The following is a 21129-nucleotide window of genomic DNA, read 5'->3' on the forward strand; positions in this document are numbered from 1 at the left end:
TTCTATTGAATAAAAGATTTTATCATATTTCATCATTCAAGTTTTCATCTTGTGAGCTGAGTATCTCGTCACACTCCTAATATCCCTTTGAAAGGTTAGGGCATCACCGTTTGTAGGTTAAGCGGGACAAACGACTCTGCATGAATTTTTGGGCCTGTTTTGGGAGCTCTTTCTGTTGCAGGAAGTGATGTTCAGGACACTCCATGATGCAGGAGTAATCAATGTTTATCATGACCTCTTCAGTTTTCTTGAGAAAGAGGGTATCGTGAACCCTGATAATGAAATGCATCCTTGGCCACTGCACTATGTATATTTACCAAGGATCAACAGGGACTTAAATGACTTCAAGAACCAGTGGAGCCACCATGGTCTAAGGACCTAACCTTTCAAAAGGACATTAGGAGTGTGACGAGCTGAAATCAAAAATCAAAAATGAGCACTGTGAAAGGTTTTACCATTTGCTCTATAATGTTTTATCTGAAGCACTTATATTGCCTTGTTCCTGAAAGGTGCTATAGAAATAAAGCTGCCTTAACCTTCAACCTCCAGCCTGTTACCAGAACCTAGGAACTAGCAACTGGCATTAGTTGGAAGTTCAAATTCACCCCTTGGTCTGTTATTCCTGAGTCCTACTTATAGATCTCCTTCAAACCTAGACTCTGGGCCTAGCAGCTGCTGTCAGTTTTTATTAGCCTACTTATTTTGCAGCTCTTCTGGATATTTGCTCATAGTCTATGTGAACTTTCCACAAAGTTAGTTAACTGGTCCCTGTTCAGTCATATATGTGTTCTGACTTGCTCTAGTGTGGTTTTTGTGTTCACAATACCATCAAAGTGTTGCATACAGACTGCAAAGTAAAGAAGTGTTCTAAATAATATGTAGCCCTGGGTAAATTTCATTTAGATATTTATTGAAATAATTTTAATGCAATACAAATATATAAATATGGTGAAGAAAATATAAGTTAATGCCATATGTTGAAATTGTTAACGTGAATAAAACGTTTAAAAGGTAAGAGTTATATTTACAGTTTTTAAAAGATCAAAGTGTGAAGTTCATGCAGTTGACTGTAGATTGAGTGAAGTGTATATGATTCAGCACCATGTTCAGCACATGTAAGGGTAATCTGTCACACAGCTTAACATGATAGCAGCCTAATATGTCAATCATCGTCTTTCTTTAATTTTGTTGGAAGGTCATGACCTATCAGCCAATGTAATTACAATCCCATGTAGAGGGGCGGGGCTTAGTTGTAACATGCAGAGATTCCCGTTTTGAGGAAAGATACAGTCGGAGAGAGAGAGACGCTAAGTGAACGAACTTCGTAAGGTTTAGTAGGTTGTAGAAGGACATTACTGTTATCCATTACTGAGGCTGACAACCAGTTATGCTGTGTTTTGGAGTATTGAAATCTACAAGAGGTAAATATACATGTGCACGTGTGTGATTATGTATGCTTAATTAAGTGTTGTTGTAGTATGAAACCATCTATTGTGTCACTAACTGTGAATAGTCGTTAGCGTTAGCTAGCACAATTTCCATTAGCATTGTGATCTAGACTGTCGCTGCTGTTTTCTGTTCCGGTGATCTTCCTGCTGTGGTTTCTCCGGTGCTCTGCCTGCTGCCATCGCCAAGTTCGCCTTTTTCATATATCCCCTTGACTAGGATTCGTGAATACTGAGTATATTGCACGTACATTTTATTTTATAGGTTGTGTAAACAAGTGAAACGGCCGTCACATTTTTAGGCCTCCTCGCTCCCAAGCTTCTACTCAGGCCTGCAACAGGGTTTTTTTTGTTTGTATTTTGATTGCTGAGTATGAATGTGTGAGTGTGGGCCCACAGATAACTATTCAGGTTTACATGTCAAAAGGATTTATGCATTTATTTTATTGAAACCAAAGCAGAGGTAACAATTTATAGTATACGCTGAAAGCTATATTGAGGCAACATATTTAGTGTGTCATAAAAAATAGGGAGTTATTTATACTGGCCTCACTTGTGTTTGTTTCTAATACACCATAGATGTGTTTATTATTTTTGTACTTTAACTAAATAAATTCCCATATCTGGGTTTATAGTATTTAAAGTATCATTTTTGGGTCTTAGATTTTGTACATGAGGTTTCATTCTGAGTTACAATTTAAAAGAGTAATCAAGGTTAACACAAAACTTACCTATTTCACATTGGAGGCACCGGCAGTTTTTTTTATAATATTGAGAAACATAGATTGTTAACAAGCATTAGTTAGTACCGGTAATAGTACCGTTAAAGACAAAAAAAAAGAACCCAGGCGCCTTCCCATAGTACTACTACTCTAGAAACTATATAGCTACATGGGACAGGTGTTACAGATATAATACATGTCATGTGTCCCTATTTGACTGGTGGGTCCACCATGTATAAACTCACCCTATTACTGCACTAGTAACCTGTGGACAGCCAGGGGGAACTAGCAGCTGGTAAGTAACATTAGAGAGTAGAGTCCATCACTCAGACAGTGACACATTTAGGTTGTTATGACTGGCATATATGATTTTAAATTAAACAAACTAAAACTGTGCTGACTTGGTTTCAATAGTTTTAGTGTGTTGAAATCTATACTGGGTGAACAGTGAAGCTACTGTAGCCCTTTTTTCAAGGAGTCTTACCAATTTTAGGACAATGCAGGAGGAGGACGCTCCTAAATATACAGCAAATGCAGCCAGGGACTTTTTTTTTAATGACCCTGCAGTGGGATGTTGTTAACTTGCATTGTCATGAGCAGGTGTGTCGGAAATGTGATTCAAAACAAAAGACCAGTTTGCAGTTGTGGTCTGGCATACAATCACCAGGGGAGAGATAAGTGCCCTCTGCATAAAACAGGTTGACACCAAATAGTATATTGTATATATTAGGGCTGCACGATTAATCTAATTACGATGTCACTCTGTGCAATTACATAAATGCAAAAAAAAATGTGTGAAGAAAAAGGTGTGCTTGACACTCTAGTCTTTGTGTGCACTGCAGTCTCCACGTTGGGTTGTAACACAAGCAGCAAATGCGCTACCAGCTGTTTACACAAATCAGCAGTAAAAGAAAATCAAAGAATGAGAACTTCCAGCCGAGTATTGTTTGAATTATGAAAGATATAATGGAAAGTTGCCCGCACTGCGCCAAATGTTAGACAGTGTATCGACTGCACGGCAGTGACAGGATCAAAGAAAACAAACGCAGATAATTTTTCCTCATGTACGCACATTTATCTTTGTTTCAAAATCAGCCAGTCACAGGTACTCTGGGGCACAGGGATCTGTCCTCCACCATATACTCCATACAGACAGAAACTTACAAGAGAACAGGGATTTCTCTATTTTCTAAGTTTGAGTGGATGGAATGACAGATATCTTGTGTTGCTTGTACAGAAGTGAAGTTTGAATGTCTGTCACTTCCACTAATGTCATCTTCTCTCTCTGTACCCTAGTGACTCCCCTCATCCGCTCCATCTACAACTTCCTGTAAGGGAGATCACATTCTCCGAAACAGTGCTGATCCAGTTCAACTTTTCCCGAGGAGGCTGCGGTGTCATCCATTGTTTTGAAAGGTGTCACTTGACTGTCAGCTCTCCATCGCAGCCCTGCATGGTAGTCAAGAAAAGAACCTCCTGAACCATTCCTGCTTAACTCACCTCCACTGGACCTCGCACATTTTTTTTCCATCTCAACATCAAACATATTGCTGATGATGACGATACTCTAAAATTTATATATAAATCGCCCAGCCCTACGTCTGCCCAAACGTACATTTCCTGACACATTTAACATTACCTTGTACATAATTCATCCCCATACACTGGAGTATGTCATGAGTACAGATGCCCATCAATACGCTCTGAAATTTTGAGTTTCCCTTGACACAAATAGCCTAACATTACACACACTCGCGCAGATGCCCACCCACCTCCGCCGCGGTTTACTAAGCGAGCGAACGAGAGAGATTGATTTAAAGTTGCCGATACAACAGCACCATAGAATCTCTGATTAGCCCACCAAACATATTTGAAATACCAGCCAACAAGCCGGGTTTAGTCAATCATTACTGCAGCTCTCATACAGTGGCTCAGAAGAGTAATGCAGCAGGCCAAATGCACCACACATAGCCAAGCACACACATAAAAACACACGCGCATGTATCCTCACACAGTTTTCACACTTACACATATGGTCAAAATAATGTAGTCATATCTGTAGTGACTTAATATATCTAAATAAGCCATTGAGGGCAAACATGTTTTCTGGGCTAAAATTAAACCAATGCCCAGTGCGCTGTATAACTTTAGATTCAGTGATCCATTTATTCACATTTCTGTAAAACACATGTTCACTGTAATGTTCTTCTACGAGACAGAGATAAGAGTAAAGTTCTTGCATTGACCCTTATCAGCTGACTCACCCACTGTGGCCTGACTGTACATGTCATGTACAGCAGGGTGACGTTAAGCATTCTCAGCAGCAGTCACAGCAGTGGTCAGGTCATCTTCCTCTGGCCGCTTTTCTTCGTCCCGGTTAGTGACAAGTTCACCATATCTCTCAGTCTCATTTACAGATTTTGATAAAGTCTCCACACCTTGACGTTTAGGGAGTAAAAAACTATCCATTGCTAGCGTTAGACTCACTTCTCTAATCCTAACGGCTCCAAATATTGAGCTCTTCTTCTGTGTGAATACCTTACTGCGGAAGTAAGGTCAAAAGTTCAATGTGTGCTGCACCCTTTGGCCGAATACGATCACCTGTGTTTTTTAGCCTAAAAATAATCGGTTTGTTTTATTAATGTATTTATTCATTTTTCAAATATAAATTATATTATTTACACATTAACGATTTTTTATTTATTTATAAATCAACCCCAGCAATTTCTTGGGGGTGCTAAGGGGGTGCTATGGCAATCCTAGGGGTAGCTACAGCACCCCCTAGCCCCAACCTGGCACCACCTATGTTTTTAGTAATGCATGGAATAAAAATAAATTAAAATGCTTATAATTATTTATTACAACTTAATGTCCATCTGAGTCAAGATCATAAACCCTAGTATTTGAATTTGTTAAGGGATCTAACACCTGCTGTTCCTGTGTCAAGGTAAGTCTCCTGAAAGGTGACATGTTTTTAAATCCCACCCAGTGATGTGATAAGTCAAATGAAGTATGAGACACGTATGTTTAATTTAGTTGCTTTGTATAGAGCGCTGGTGGGTGTTTTTTGCATAAAGATATGAAAGTAGAGGAAAGAAGTCAGAATTCATATATGTAGCCATCTTTGTGTCAACTGCGCTTAATGGAATTAAAATAAATGGTGATAGTGCCCTATGCTGCCATTATAATTTTAATTTAGTTTTTATTGAGATATAACTAATTCTTATTTAACTGACTGTATGCAAGACAGCTGTGACTGTCTAAAATTGTACCAAACTAGCATTTTTTTTTGTAGTTTGTAAATAAATAAGACAAACTGTTATTTAGGTTTGATTGTTGCATGCACTTTACAGAAACTATTAATCCTTTTTGTTAAGATTTTCAGAGTTGTCAGATTTTCTAGTAAGCTACTCTTTGGTACCTAGTAGTTGAATTAAGAGTACAGGATATTTGAAAATCTGCTTACTCTTCATGTTAACCCCCCACTTGGTCTTGTAGTGATAGACAGGTATTTGCAGCAATTAAATATCACCATATCTGAAACCCTTTTAACAACTATACTTTAGTTTAATATTCCATCTAGAGAATGTGTGATGTGCACCAACAACACCAAAACAAATTCCTTTTATGTGTTAAAAAACGTACTTGGCAATAAAACCCTTTCTGATTCTGATCAAATGTATAATAAAAGGCAAATGTGATGCCATTAGGTTCTTAGTGTGACAGCGTTTAGTCAGTTTTTAGTGTGACATCGCTTATTAAATTTAAGCAGGTAATAATGAAAATAGCTCCAGCTTCATTTTTGGGAAGATGATTGTGATTGATTAATTAAAGTATGAGCAGCCAGTGTCTACTGATGTCTGGCAATACAAAACTAACATACTACAAAGTTGTGCATTTTCTTTGGGCTACTCAAACAAGCTGCAAAGGAGATCCATGCTCAATTAGTGTTGCCTGACCTTCTTCTTTACTGATTGGGTGATTAGAGTTCAAATCTATTGGCTGTGAAAGCCACAGGGCGGAGTTGATTATCAAAACGCCACCAGGTGTCCAATAAGCATCTGGTGGCATTTATTAAATGCCTGGTGACGTCACACACGTGGTGGCATTTATTAAACGCCAGGTGGCGTTTATTAGATGTGTAGTCGTGTTTATTAAAAGCAAGGTGGTGCCACAAATGGCGTTCAAAACGCTGTGCGAATTGTGACGAATTGTGACCCTTTTGGCTTTCTATACTTCAAAACGGCGTGTGAATTGTGACGAATTGTGACCCTTTTGGCTTTCCATAGCCTCCTTCTCCAGGGCATCCTTTGAATGACACTATCCACTCGCCATAGATGCAGCTTCTCTCTCTCTCACTGGTGTACTTCCTGTTCTTTGTGAGGCAGCAGTTTTTTACATTCACTTTGTCTTGTGATGCAGATGTTTCCTCCACGTTAAACATTTGGTAAGTGAAAAATTTTCAGCTGATTTTTGATCTTTCGTTAAACTGTAGTCTGGTTAGGGTTAACTGTAACTGTCAGGATAAAGCTTATATCGGGCCCAAAAAATCAATGCCCGACCCTACCCAAGCCTGTGCACGTTGTGTCCTGGCCCGGTCCGGCCCAACACATTTACTGGAATTATGAGCCCAAGCCCATTTTAAACCAGACAATTTTTAATACGTGGGCCATTATAACTGATGTTCTCAACTACAATTCAGAGTGGTTTGAACTACAGAAATCTGTTTAGAATTATCATAATGAATAATGCAACAATAAGTACGAGGCATGTAAACTGCGTTGTTTGTTTATTCATAATGGAACGGATCACAAATGGATCCGAATGAAGAAACAGAAGAAATAAAAAACTCGACCCTACAGCTCCCTCAGCCGAATAGTGAGGGTAACAGATCAAGGCAGCAACATAATCAGAGCCCTGGAACCGTATAGGAGACTTTCTTGTCTCCATTACTTAATTAATAGGCTACTGTCCTTCACCACTGTCTGCATGCCGACAACGGGGGAGACACGATTTAGCACAGTTTACCTCACACTCAAGCAAGGCTGGATTAGTACCGCTAGGCCCCCCTGGCACTGAAGCTCATGCCACACCCTCCAAAGGAGGCGATAACAAATATAGTGACAACCAGCAAGGGGGGGGGGGGGTAGTGAAGTGAAAGTGACAGAATAAAAGGGGCGAGGGCAACATGTGATGGACACACAAACCTTATCCTGGGCCAAGGAGGCACATGAACAAAGAAAGGGGTGGAAAAAAGGAAGATGGAGGTGAAAAAAGCCTTTCGACCGGTCCACATTACCGCATCATGTGCTACTTTCTCTCCTTACTCCATACCTCCTCTTACAATGTTTCTCTGCTCCACCACATCTCCTGTCTGCTTCTTCAGTTTAACTGGTGATCATGTTAACTGGTGATATTTGCATTAAATCAGTGAATATTCAACAAGGCCCTGCCCTGCGTTCTGCTCTGCCTCCGCCCCTCGAGTGCCAGAGGTTCACATTTTCACGGTGTTTGCAAGTGCGACAAAATAATGGATATCGCTGAAAACATCACCAGTTTATGTGTAATACATGTCCTTTTAAGCATTATCCACACAAATATGACACATACTGTATGAACAGAAAAAAATAAAACAAAACAACGCACTAGAGATCTAGCTGGGATTCCAACCTTGGATGTCATGGACAAAAAAAGTTGACAGTAATAACTTCTACATCGTCTATACCACTACACTACACACTGCTAAAATGACTGTGATTTCTATCTATATATTGGACTTTTAGTCTAAGTTAACACAGGTTAACATATGAGAGAAATATACGCCCATGTTAACTGGTGATATCACAATTTAACATGGGCAAATGCAAGCCTCCAAATTACACATAAACTGGTGATGTTTTCAGCGGTATCCATTATTTTGTCTCACTTGCAAACACTTCGTGAAAATGTGAACCTCTGACACTCGAGGGGCGGAGGCAGAGCAGAATGCAGGGCAGGGCCTTGTTGAATATTCACTGATTTCATGCAAATATCACCAGTTAACATGATCACCAGCTAAACTGGCACACCAGAAGCTGAACTTCGCACCACCAGACCCACTCCACACATGCAAACACATAAACGCACGTCTGCGCGCACACACACACACACACACACACACACACACACACACACACACACACACACACACACACACACATACACACACATACACACACACACACACACACACACACACACACACACACACACACACACACACACAATACTAAGGCCCACCAGTTGCAGGATTTGACATGCCAAATCAATATTGGTCAAAAGCTGAATGGCATGCATAAATTCATCCCAAGGCAGTGTATGGCTCAAGAGATATGGCAATATAGTGTTCACTAAAACTCACCAAAGCAGAAAGCACAACAGTAATTACGAAACGTGATTGACTGAAGATACAATAATACCATCACATAACACAGCTGAGTGCAGGGTGCAAAAAGAACAGTCACTAAGTGAGTCTGGCAACTTCACAGACTGCAAAAGCCAACATATACTGCACTTGACAAGTAAGCAGCATCACAACATGATGCAATTCACAGTCGATATGCAAACAGCATTTCAATAAACTCAGCAAAATGTGTTCATTATCTGGTCAAACAGTCACAACAGATAATATAAGCCTACTCAACAGATAGCATAGTAGCTCTTACCTTTAGAAGTTCTTCTTTCTTGTCTTACTGCGATGAGAGATGGTGGTACCACCTGAGGTGTCATTACCTTGTTCTGTTTGCTGATGACTAGCCTCATCTGTCTTTTTCCACAAAAACTTCGCTAAAGTTAACTGCCGTTAGCTGAGGTTGAACATAGCTGGTAGAGGGCAGCGTTTCTTCCAAGCTAACGTTGGCTAGCTCCTCGACATCCTCCTCTTCATCATTCTTAGCGCTTTTAAAAAAACTATTTATTTGCGGGACATTTTTAATAGCAGCTGCTTCTTTCTCTTCTTTTTCCTTCTTGTTTTTCTCTTGGCAGCCCCACTGGGCTTTTGGTTGCTGTCCATTTTTTGCAAACACCAACTTTCCGACACTTTTACTCGTCCGACCGGGGATCTGTTAGAAATTAATTCCACTTTTAATCTTAACTCGTTCTTAAAAAACTGATCTTGAATCAGTACGATGTAAACAACCTGCTCTATGCCCGCCCACCTTCATTATTAGCCAATCTGCACAGTGCATTGAGGCCTGCTTCCAATCATCACCCGTCCAGCCATCCCGTCCAACATAAACAGACAATCACAATACTTCATTTTTTGTAAACAATTTTTTTTAAATTCTGAATGGATGATTATCAAGATCGAGGCCAAGCATATATATTTTTATGTAGCACAAAAAAAACTCCCATCACGGAGGGCCCCTCTTTTGCGCAAGGGCCCCTGGGCACGTGCCCAGATTACCCATATGGTAGCCCAGCACTCAAGTCAGTGAAGGACATATACCCAGAGTTACTGGAGAAGCTGGAGAGGCATAGCTTTCTCCCCACCCAATTAGGCTAATAAAGTAATGATTAAAAAAACACAAATGCTTGATCAAGGGCCCGGCCCGATGATAGTGGCGGGAAATATCGGCCAGACCCGAAGTTTGGGCTCGGGCAGAGAATCTAAACTATAGTTCAGGATCACCAGCTGCTCTAATAACAGGAGCTAACCAATGCTAACCATGCTAACCATAATGGAGCTGTTTCCAAATCTATTTCAGAAATCAAATGTAGCTCTGCTGACAAAGTGAGACAGGACTGGAGGTGATCTGTTAGTGTGAGGACAATAAATGTCTCTCAAACATTACTGAAACTCACTTATTATTTATATTCCAAACCCACAGAATCTGAGGCCTCTAATGTTTATTCTGTACTGCAGTAAAAGTACTAATACACACTGTCAAAGCCTACTGCGTTAGTACAAGTTAAAGTTCTGCTTTGAAGATATTACTGAGTTAAAATTACACAAGTATTATCAGCTAAATATACTTAGTTTATCAAAGTAAAAGTACACAATTATTATCAGCTAAAGCCATTAGCTGTTCCATTTCCCCTCAGCCCTAGATATTATGTAACATTATATTATATTAGATAGATATATAAGATATTAGGCTTCATAACAGCATCCATCACACTGCTGCTCACAGCAGAGTTGATGTTTCTGATCTTTAGCTCATTAGATGGTCAGTTAGCGCCATCTAGTGGACAGATAGTAGAACTCCATCATCTGATGTGGGACAGCTTAAATCATCAGTGAAAAATGAAGGATGTGTCAGAACTTGTCAGATAACTTAGATCCACCTGGGCATCATGCATTGCATTCAAACCACAGCCATCTTCCAACTACTGAGACAGACTTGGTTTGTGTGTGCCTGAAGGAAAGAGCAGCTGATTCACTGTTTTCTACAGTATTAGTGACATGTTAGAGAGTAATGAGAGACTAATGTGTCCTGTGATGAAAAGCTTGTTATAGTAACAGAGGTCATGTCTCCCAGCAGGTGAGGACTCTGCTATGAGTCAGTGTGAGGACAGAGAGGAGGGAGCCCCTCCCTCTAAAACCACTCTGTGTGGGGACCATGACAGCCAGACCAAAGCTCAGAGGTGAGATGATGATGGACTCTTCTCCATGTTAGAGCTCAGCACTCACATCACTCCTCCATGATTCACACTGACTATATATGTATTTAATATTAACTATATACTTTATTAGTCAGAAAAGAGCCAACAACTGATTATCTACTGAGATGAGACAGCATCTTTCATCAGATTACATTTTGGTGAATAGTTACTGATCCACTGTCTTTGTTTGTATCAGGATGCAGCAACAGAAACCTGAACCTGAACCCAGCTGTGTGTCCATGAAGAGTGACCGGTCTATGGGTCGTCTTATTCAGTTTAAAGATGGACAAGCTGCTGATGAAAGGTAAGAATTTAAAAGTGAACTTTGTTATTATCTGACTCTCTTAGAGTTTCATAGTTGAGGTTCGGCGATGCCACATAATGTGGTTTTGATCTGATGCCCAGTGATACCAGGACCAGAACCACCAGCCAGCTCTGAACTGCCAAACACCTTTCTTACAACAACTGAAAGTCTGTTTTCAGGAAGATGAAGAGTTGAAAATGCAAAAGATCATAATAAATCTTTGGGTTTATCATGTCCAAGTGAAGTCACAAGTCATTGTTGTTAATTTTTTGATTTTGTGAAGTTGAGTCTAAAGTCATCAGACTCATGTTGAGTCAAAGTGACGTGAGCTTCTGCTTCAGAGTGCAGCACTAAGAAAAGTTCACATGTTCACAACATGATCTACTCTGAGACAGATCCATTTATAGTATTCATCCTGACACTCAATTCTCAAAATAAGACTTATATATCATTATTGATATAATGATAAAACTGAGTAAATTAATTAATATAACTAGTTAAAAGTATTATTTTCATCTTAAACTACTTTTCATTAGAATGCAGCAAAGACCTGAACCAGGACCTGAACCCAGCTGTGTGTCCATGAAGAGTGACCGGTCTATGGGTCATCCTATTAACTTTAAAGATGGACAAGCTGCTGATGGAAGGTAAGAATTTGAAAATGGACTTTGCTATTATCTAACTCTCAGAGCTTCATATTCGAGGTGGAAGATGTCACAAAATGTGGTTTTGATCTGCTGCATAGTGATACCAGGACCAGAACATCAAGCAAGATACTGATATTTTCATTAACAGCTAATTTACTGACGCACAGTGGAGAGCCATGTGTCCTGAGTTCTGAGGTTATCGCTGCACACCAGCAGTATAATTATGTCATTGATTTACAAATCACATTTTAAAATCTCACAGTGACCCTTTTGGGGGCTCCATAAAAACCAACTGAAACCAGAAGTTATAATTGATTTTTGTACTTGTTGGCTGAGAAGGAAGAAGCTGTAAAGTTTTGAGTTTGATCATGAGTCCAATAAAATCTGATAGATGAGCAGCCGATGACATTCTGATTGAATACATACCTGATACCATATCAGAACACTTTTTGTAAGCTGTGTGCAGATTTGAGTACTTGAATGTCAGTAAACTTGATGTTTCTCCAGAGTTCAACAGGAGAGTTCAGAGGGCCTCGATGGTCAGTCTGCCCAGCTGCATCAAACAGACCTGGACTCCATATTTATGGTGTGTACATGTACAAATACAGGTTTTAGTATTAACTACAGATTAAATGCTAAACTACCATTCAGATCCCAACAGTCTCCATGCTGCTCTATTCAGACCAGCATACTTTCAGCCTGATGAATCATATGTTGTGTTCTTTATGGAGGTGTGCGCAAGATTAAAACGTTACGATATTTCTAGTTGAGGTTAAAAGTTGTGTCATGATATCAGTACAGAAGTGCAGAATTACGTTGGTACTACCGAGGACCAATTCACTTTAACTCAATCGGTGCCAAATTACTGTACCTTAGAGCGTCTTTCAGAGAGAGAGGGGCTTAGCTCGGACACACACACACACACACACACACACACACACACACACACACACACACACACACACTAGGGGTGGTACGGTTCACAAAATCCACGTTTCGGTTCGTATCATGGTTTTAGGGCCACGGTTTTCGGTTCTGTACGGTTCTTGTTATTTTTTCTTTTAATCTTTAACAAATATACTTCAGCATATGCTATTTAGCTTAATTATCCACAATGTAGGATACAGTATTAAAAAAATAGTTATATCATGTAATCATGCACAAACTGAATTTGACTTGACTTTAAGCACATTATTGGGACCATCTCTGAGGAAAGCTAGCTGAGATTTTGATACAGCAACTGAAGACATGATGATTTCAACAAGCTTTTCATTTATTAGGCAAAAAAGATGAATGTGTATTGAACATCTACAGGATCTCTTAAAGCTCCGTCTTTTGAATACGTCAGAGTACGTTAAACATAAGAAAAGTTGTGATTTTCTTTTTTTTGTATAGTTCTTAAAAATAATAAAAATAAAAAGGAAACTTGCTTGGGGAGAATAAAATTACTCTAGGCTGAGTTTTCCTAGTAACATTACCAAAAAGGCTCAGGATGCTGCAAATGTTGGTATAATATGAAAATGGCTGGTGGATTTAAGACAAAAAATAATAATTTATTTGAACATGTCTTTCAATGTCATTGGCTTGTTGATCTTTACATTGTTTGTTATTTTCCTATTCTGGCCTGGGCTGGGACACACATTCATATGGTTTGATAAAGTACTTACTGGACTTTAACTTATCATTGCACTTATAATAACGAGCGTAGCTGTCCTCAATTTAGGTCATCATGTCGTCTCATCTCCAGTTTTTCCTGCATCCACCGTGTGTGTGTGTGTGTGTGTGTGTGTGTGTGTGTATGTGTGTGTGTGTGCGCGCGCGCGCGCGTCAGTCACGGGCAGCACTGAGCAGTGGCCACGCCCGCTGCAGAGCACCGACAGGATTGAAACAGCAGCCGCTGACTTTAGAGTGAAAAAACGTTACAGCGTACATTGATGTTAAAATGTATACAGGTTGGCAGGACGGTCTGAAATGTTTTGCACGGTCTTTCGCTGTATGTTTTGTTGGTGACTTGTCCACACCTCTTCTTTCAAGCGAAAGGGAAACACACTGAGGTCACATACGGGCACCAGGCTACATTGCGTATGCGTCGAACCGCACAACGCACACACGCTCCGAACCGAGACAAGCGAACCGAACGGTTTGGATGTTTTTTCATGAACCGTGCCACCCCTAAAACACAGAGGTGTGGTGCAGACAGAGTGAGAGTTACGCTGCCTCTGCAGTTTGTTAAAGGTCCCATGGCATGAAAATGTCACTTTATGAGGTTTTTTAACATTAATATGAGTTCCCCCAGCCTGCCTATGGTCCCCCAGTGGCTAGAAATGGTGATAGGTGTAAACCGAGCCCTGGGTATCCTGCTCGGCCTTTGAGAAAATGAAAGTTCAGATGGGCCAATCTGGAATCTTTCCCATATGATGTCATAAGAGGAAAGGTTACCTCCTCTTTCTCTGCTTTGCCCGCCCAGAGAATTTGGCCAGCCCATGAGAGAGAAACGAGTAAAGTGGCAGTTGGTCAAGGCCACACCGCCACCCTCCACCTTGCACCCCCCCCTCTCTCCTCCTCAATAGCATTTAAAGCTACAGGCACAGAAATGGCACATCCTAAGGAAAGCTCATTGTGGGACTGGCTCTAGTGGTTGTAATTCTGCACCAAGGCTGAATTATGGGAAAGAGACTTCAGATACAGTATTAGGGGACCACTAAGGTTTATATAAAAGAGACTTCAGATACAGTATTAGAGGACCACTAAGGTCTATATAAAAGATACTTCAGCTACAGTATTAAGAGACCACTAAGGTTTATATAAAAGAGACTTCAGATACAGTATTAGAGGACCACTAAGGCCTATATAAAAGATACTTCAGCTACAGTATTAGGAGACCACTAAGGCCTATATAAAAGAGACTTCAGATACAGTATTAAGGGACCACTAAGGCCTATATAGTCTGGAGCCAGGCCCAGACGGAGGGCCCGTCAGCGAGCGCCTGGTGGCCAGGTTTGCCACGGAGCCCGGCCGGGCACAGCCCAAAAAAGCTACGTGGCACCTCTCTCTCCAACCCATGGGCCCACCACCTGTGGGAGGAACCGCTGGGGTCGGGTGCGCTGCCAGATGGGTGGCAGTGAAGGTCAGGGGCCTCGACGGACCAGACCCGGGCAGCAGACGCTGGCTCTGGGGACGTGGAACGTCACCTCTCTGTGGGGGAAGGAGCCGGAACTTGTGCGGGAGGTGGAGCGCTACCAGTTGGATCTGGTGGGGCTTACCTCTACGCACAGTCTCGGTTCTGGAACCATATTCCTGGATAGGGGTTGGACTCTTTTCTTCTCCGGAGTTGCCCAGGGTGTGAGGCGCCGGGCGGGTGTGGGGATACTCACAAGCCCCCGGCTGAGCGCCGCTACGTTGGAGTTTACCCCGGTGGACGAGAGTTTCGCCTCCCTACGCCTGCGGGTTGTGGGGGGGGGGAAACTCTGACTGTTGTTTGTGCGTATGCACCAAACAAGAGCTCAGAGTATTCGGCCTTCTTGGAGACCTTGAATGGAGTCCTGTATGGGGCTCCAGTGGGGGACTCCATAGTTCTGCTGGGGGACTTCAACGCGCACGTGGGAAATGATGGAGACACATGGAGAGGCGTGATTGGGAGGAACGGCCTCCCTGATCTAAACCAGAGTGGTTGTTTGTTGTTGGACTTCTGTGCTAGTCATGGATTGTCTATAACGAACACCATGTTCGAACATAGGGATGCTCATAAGTGTACTTGGTACCAGAGCACCCTAGGCCAAAGGTCAATGATCGATTTTATAATCGTTTCATCTGATCTGAGGCCGTATGTTTTGGACACTTGGGTGAAGAGAGGGGCAGAGCTGTCAACTGATCACCATCTGGTGGTGAGTTGGGTCAGAGGGTGTGGGAAGACTCTGGACAGACCTGGTAAGCCCAAACGGGTAGTGCGGGTAAATTGGGAACGTCTGGAGGAGGCCCCGGTCCGACAGACTTTCAACTCACACCTCCGGCGGAGCTTTTCGTGCATCCCTGTGGAGGCTGGGGGCATTGAACCCGAGTGGACAATGTTCAAAGTTTCCATTGCTGAAGCTGCGGCGGGGAGCTGTGGTCTTAGGGTCTTAGGTGCCTCAAGGGGCGGTAACCCACGAACACCGTGGTGGACACCGGTGGTCAGGGAAGCCGTCCGACTGAAGAAGGAGTCTTTCCGGGATATGTTATCCCAGAGGACTCCGGAGGCAGTTGCAAGGTACCGAAGGGCCCGAAGGGCTGCAGCCACTGCCGTGAAAGAGGCAAAGCAGCGGGTGTGGGAGGAGTTCGGAGAAGACATGGAGAAGGACTTTCGCTTGGCACAAAGGTGCTTCTGGAAAACCGTTCGCCACCTCAGGAGGGGGAAGCGGGGAACCATCCAAGCTGTGTACAGTAAGGATGGGACGCTGTGGACCTCAACTGAGGAGGTAATAGGGCGGTGGAAGGAGCACTTTGAGGAACTCCTAAATCCAACTAATACGCTCTCTATGGTAGAGGCAGAGCTAGAGGATGATGGGGGATTGTCGTCAATTTCCCTGGTGGAAGTTGCTGAGGTAGTTAAACAACTCCACAGTGGCAAAGCCCCAGGGATTGATGAGATCCGTCAAGAAATGCTTAAAGCTCTGGGTGTGGAGGGGTTGTCTTGGTTGACACGCCTCTTCAACATTGCGTGGAAGTCGGGGACGGTGCCTAAGGAGTGGCAGACCGGGGTGGTGGTTCCCCTTTTCAAAAAGGGGGACCAGAGGGTGTGTGCCAATTACAGGGGTATCACACTTCTCAGCCTCCCCGGTAAAGTCTACTCCAAGGTGCTGGAAAGGAGGGTTCGGTCGATAGTCGAACCTCAGGTTGAAGAGGAACAATGCGGATTCCGTCCTGGTCGTGGAACAACGGACCAGATCTTTACTCTCGCAAGGATCCTGGAGGGAGCCTGGGAGTATGCCACTAAGTATGACCACTAAGGCCTATATAAAAGAGACTTCAGATACAGTATTAGGGGACCACTAAGGCATATATAAAAGAGACTTCAGATACAGTATCAGGGGACGACTAAGGCCTATATAAAAGAGACTTCAGATATAGTATTAGGGGACCACTAAGGCCTATATAAAAAAGACTTCAGATAGAGTATTAGGGGACCACTAAGGCCTATATAAAAGCATCCAAAGAGCACCATGTCATAGGACCTTTAAAGTCACAGTGAGACACGGCAATGCCGGTAAAGGGGACACACGTGTGGTTACAGCTTCAAAACTTCATGCATACAGCGTTTGCTGCAATATGATATAATATTGAGATTACCGTGCAGTTAATGTTTAACTTCTGAGACAGGTGGAAGTTGGTGACTAACAGGCACAAGACAAAAGCGTTCATATGCCCTTTTGACAGACTGACAGGCTGAGGTTGTACAGGCAAGGCAACTTTATCTCTATAGTACCTTTCAGCAACAAGGCAATTTAAAGTGCTTTACATAAAAAATTAAAGAGCAATTAAAAGCGGTCATGGAAAAAAAAGTATAAAATAATTTTTGATTAATATTTTGTAGGCATGGGTTTGGGAGTAGAGAGAGATGCCACAGTTCTTTTTGCAGTGCTTTGCTACACCCTGCAGTGCCCTGCTACGCCATGAATTACTACAACTACTATTTCTAGTCATAGTTCCATTATCTTTATTGTTACTATAATTGCCATTGTTCCTCGTACCCTCAACCGGCACCATCAGACACCGCCTACCAAGAGCCGGGGTCTGTCTGAGGTTTCTCCCTAAAAGGGAGTTTTTCCTCACCACTGTTGCACTAAATGCTTGCTCTTGGGGGAACTATTGGAATTGTTGGCTCTTCTATAGGGTTGGGTACCTTTCGCATCTGAACCAATACCAGTATCAATACCGGTACCTCAAATTCGGTTCCGGTACCCAACGTTACTTTTTTCAGTTACAAAAAAAATATTTCAGTTGTAAAAATAGTTCCAAACCTATTTATCCTATTTACTTAGAACATTCTGTTATTTATTCAGAATATTTTACACTGACAGAAATTAAATAAAAATAAAACCCCTCCCTCTCTCCTCCCAAACCCGTCCCTACAACCTATTAAATTGAATAATTATTAAACTTGTATTCTTGTATTTGTATATTATTATATTTTAGCCTATTTTATTTTCATCATGACCGTTTTTAACTGCTCTTTAATGTTTTATGTAAAGCACTTTGAATTGCCTTGTTGCTGAAAGGTGCTGTAGAAATAAAGTTGCCTTGCCTTCAAACCTCAGCCTGTCAGTCAGTCCCCAGGGCACAGAATCCACCGTTGTGCCTGCTTGTCTCACAGGAAATGTAACGTCAACAGCACCGTGACCGCTTTCGCCTCGCCATTAATATCATATCGCAGCAAACGCTGTCTGCGTGAAGTTTTAAAAAACTGTAACCACACTTGAAACTACTTTATTGGCATTGCCGTGACTCACTGTGACTTCAACAAAACTGCAGAGCTGACTGTTGCTCCGTCCACACCTCTGCACGCTCGTGTGTGTGTGTGTGTGTGTGTGTGTGTGTGTGTGTGTGTGTGTGTGTGTGTGTGTGTGTGTGTGTGTGTGTATGTGTGTGTGTGTCGGACCTCTGCTCTCTGTCAACATGCAGAGAGGACAGATAAGCTTGCGCTTACGCGCTCTCAGGTACCGAAATTTGGCACCGTTTGATTTTACGTGAACCAATACTCGGTAGTACCGACGTGATTCGGTCGGTACTGGTAAAAGTACCGGGTTTGGTATCCAACCCTAGTCTTCTATCTGTAAAGTGTCTTGAGATAATTCTTGTTATGATTTGATACTATAAATTGAATTTAATGATTAGGTCTGAAGAGGTTAGTTATACAGGAGAGAGTTTGTGGCAAAACCTTTCATGGTGCTTATTTTTCATTTTGTGACTTTCTATTGAATAAAAGTCATATTGCATCATTTAGGTTTTCTTCAAAAAAGTGTTAAAATCTCGTCTCGTTCTCGTGAACTCAATCTCGTGTCTCATCTTGTGAGCTGACTGTCAGGTCACACCCCTAGTTCTATACATTCAATGTTCACTTTATCATTCTGTTTCAGCTGCTGGAGGAGAACATCGTCACCTTTATGAAGAAAGAACTGAAGATGATCCAGAAGGTTCTGAATCCAGATTACCCAGAATTCTTAGAGAGTCAGAAGAAGGATGAGGATGTGTTGGACGGTGAGGATGAAGAGCAGAGGAGGAGCAACAGAGAAGCATTTCTGAAGATTATACTCCACTTCCTGAGGAGAATGGAACAGGAGGGGCTGGCTGACTGTCTGCAGAACAGTAAGATGATTTAAGATTTAACATGATGGAAAGAGTAAATGAAGTCAATATGGGAAAAACTATATATATACTATACTGCACACATCTGCATCAGATCAAAGGCTGTTTTTCTTAAAACTGATACAGCTTTAAATGTTTAGATTCTCTGATGTAATTTGTTGTTTGTTTATTCAGGAACTCGTGTTGCAGTGTGCCGCCCCAAATTTAAGTCCAACCTGGAGAAGAAGTTCCAGTGTGTGCTTGAGGGGATTGCTAAAGCAGGAAACCAAACTCGTCTGAATAAGATTTTCACAGAGATCTACCTCACCGATGAAGGGACTTTAAAGGTCAATGAAGAACATGAGGTCAGACAGATTGAAATAGCATTCAGGAAACCAAACAGACCAGAAACAATAATCAGATGTGAAGACATCTTTAAAACCCCACCTGGAAGAGATGAACCAATCAGAACAGTGATGACAAAGGGAGTGGCTGGCATCGGGAAAACAGTCGTAACACAGAAGTTCACTCTGGACTGGGCTGAAGGCAAAGCCAACCAGGACATCCAGTTCACATTTCCATTCACTTTCAGAGAGCTGAATGTGCTGAAAGAGAAAAAGTACAGCTTGGTGGAACTTGTTGATAATTTCTTCAGTGAAACCAAAGAAGCAGGAATCTGCAGGTTTGAAGAGCAGGTTGTGTTCATCTTTGACGGTCTGGATGAGTGTCGACTTCCTCTGGACTTCCACAACACTGAGATCCTGACTGATGTTACAGAGTCCACCTCAGTGGATGTGCTGCTGACAAACCTCATCAGGGGAAAACTGCTTCCCTCTGCTCGCCTCTGGATAACCACAAGACCTGCAGCAGCCAATCAGATCCCTCCTGAGTTTATTGACATGGTGACAGAGATCAGAGGGTTCACTGACCCACAGAAGGAGGAGTACTTCAGGAAGAGATTCACAGATGAGGATCAGGCCAGCCAAATCTATTCCTACATTAGAAAATCACGAAGCCTCCACATCATGTGCCACATCCCAGTCTTCTGCTGGATCACTGCTACAGTTCTGGAGAAGGTGTTGAAGACCAGAGGGGGAGGAGAGCTGCCCAAGACCCTGACTGAGATGTACATCCACTTCCTGGTGGTTCAGTCCAAACTGAAGAACATCAAATATCATGGAAAATCTGAGATAGATCAACACTGGAGTCCAGAGACCAGGAAGATGATTGAGTCTCTGGGAAAACTGGCTTTTGACCAGCTGCAGAAAGGCAACCTGATCTTTTATGAATCAGACCTGACAGAGTGTGGCATCGATATCAGAGAAGCCTCACTGTACTCAGGAGTGTTCACACAGATCTTTAAAGAGGAGAGAGGACTTTACCAGGACAAGGTGTTCTGCTTTGTCCATCTGAGTGTTCAGGAGTTTCTGGCTGCTCTTCATGTTCATCTGACGTTCATCAACTCTGGAGTCAACCTGCTGACAGAAGAACAATCAACATCCCAGAAGACTGAAACCAGAGAAGATGGATCTTCACAGATCAACCAGAGTGCTGTAGACAAGGCCTTACAGAGTCCAAATGGACACCTGGACTTGTTCCTCCGCTTCCTCCTGGGTCTTTCACTAGAGACCAATCATACTCTCCTAAGAGGTCTGATGACACAGACAGGAACTAGCTCACAGACCAATCAGAAAACAGTCGAGTACATCAAGATGAAAATCGGTGAGAATCTGTCTGCAGAGAGAAGCATCAATCTGTTCCACTGTCTGAATGAACTGAATGATCGTTCTCTAGTGGAGGGGATCCAACAGTCCCTGAGTTCAGGAAGTCTCCCCACAGATAAACTGTCTCCTGCTCAGTGGTCAGCTCTGGTCTTCATCTTACTGACATCAGAAAAAGATCTGGACGTGTTTGACCTGAAGAAATACTCTGCTTCAGAGGAGGCTCTTCTGAGGCTGTTGCCAGTGGTCAAATCCTCCAACAAATCTCTGTATGTGCACACAGAACAATCTAGATTAAATTAAGTTTTTATTTAGAGAAAAAAAAGT

General features: G+C 42.2%; 2 protein-coding genes and 1 long non-coding RNA gene across 3 annotated transcripts in view; 2 read left to right on the forward strand and 1 right to left on the reverse strand.

The window, feature by feature from the left end:
- LOC118495137 overlaps positions 1 to 21129 on the forward strand; it is a 470232-nt gene that overhangs the window by 357673 nt on the left and 91430 nt on the right. The window lies entirely within an intron of this gene.
- Positions 1 to 21129, reverse strand: part of LOC116034886 (NLR family CARD domain-containing protein 3-like) — a 972843-nt gene that overhangs the window by 352430 nt on the left and 599284 nt on the right. The gene's annotated exons all lie outside the window — the stretch shown is intronic.
- Positions 1 to 21129, forward strand: part of LOC116038069 (protein NLRC3-like) — a 49161-nt gene that overhangs the window by 22726 nt on the left and 5306 nt on the right. Inside the window, exons 3-6 of the mRNA XM_036001612.1 lie at positions 11651 to 11761; positions 12269 to 12347; positions 18874 to 19102; positions 19277 to 21071. Of these exons, the coding sequence (XP_035857505.1) occupies positions 11651 to 11761; positions 12269 to 12347; positions 18874 to 19102; positions 19277 to 21071 (2214 nt within the window). The remainder of the gene's footprint in view (positions 1 to 11650; positions 11762 to 12268; positions 12348 to 18873; positions 19103 to 19276; positions 21072 to 21129) is intronic.

Source organism: Sander lucioperca, chromosome 5, assembly GCF_008315115.2.
Source record: "Sander lucioperca isolate FBNREF2018 chromosome 5, SLUC_FBN_1.2, whole genome shotgun sequence".
NCBI classification, from domain to species: domain Eukaryota; kingdom Metazoa; phylum Chordata; class Actinopteri; order Perciformes; family Percidae; genus Sander; species Sander lucioperca.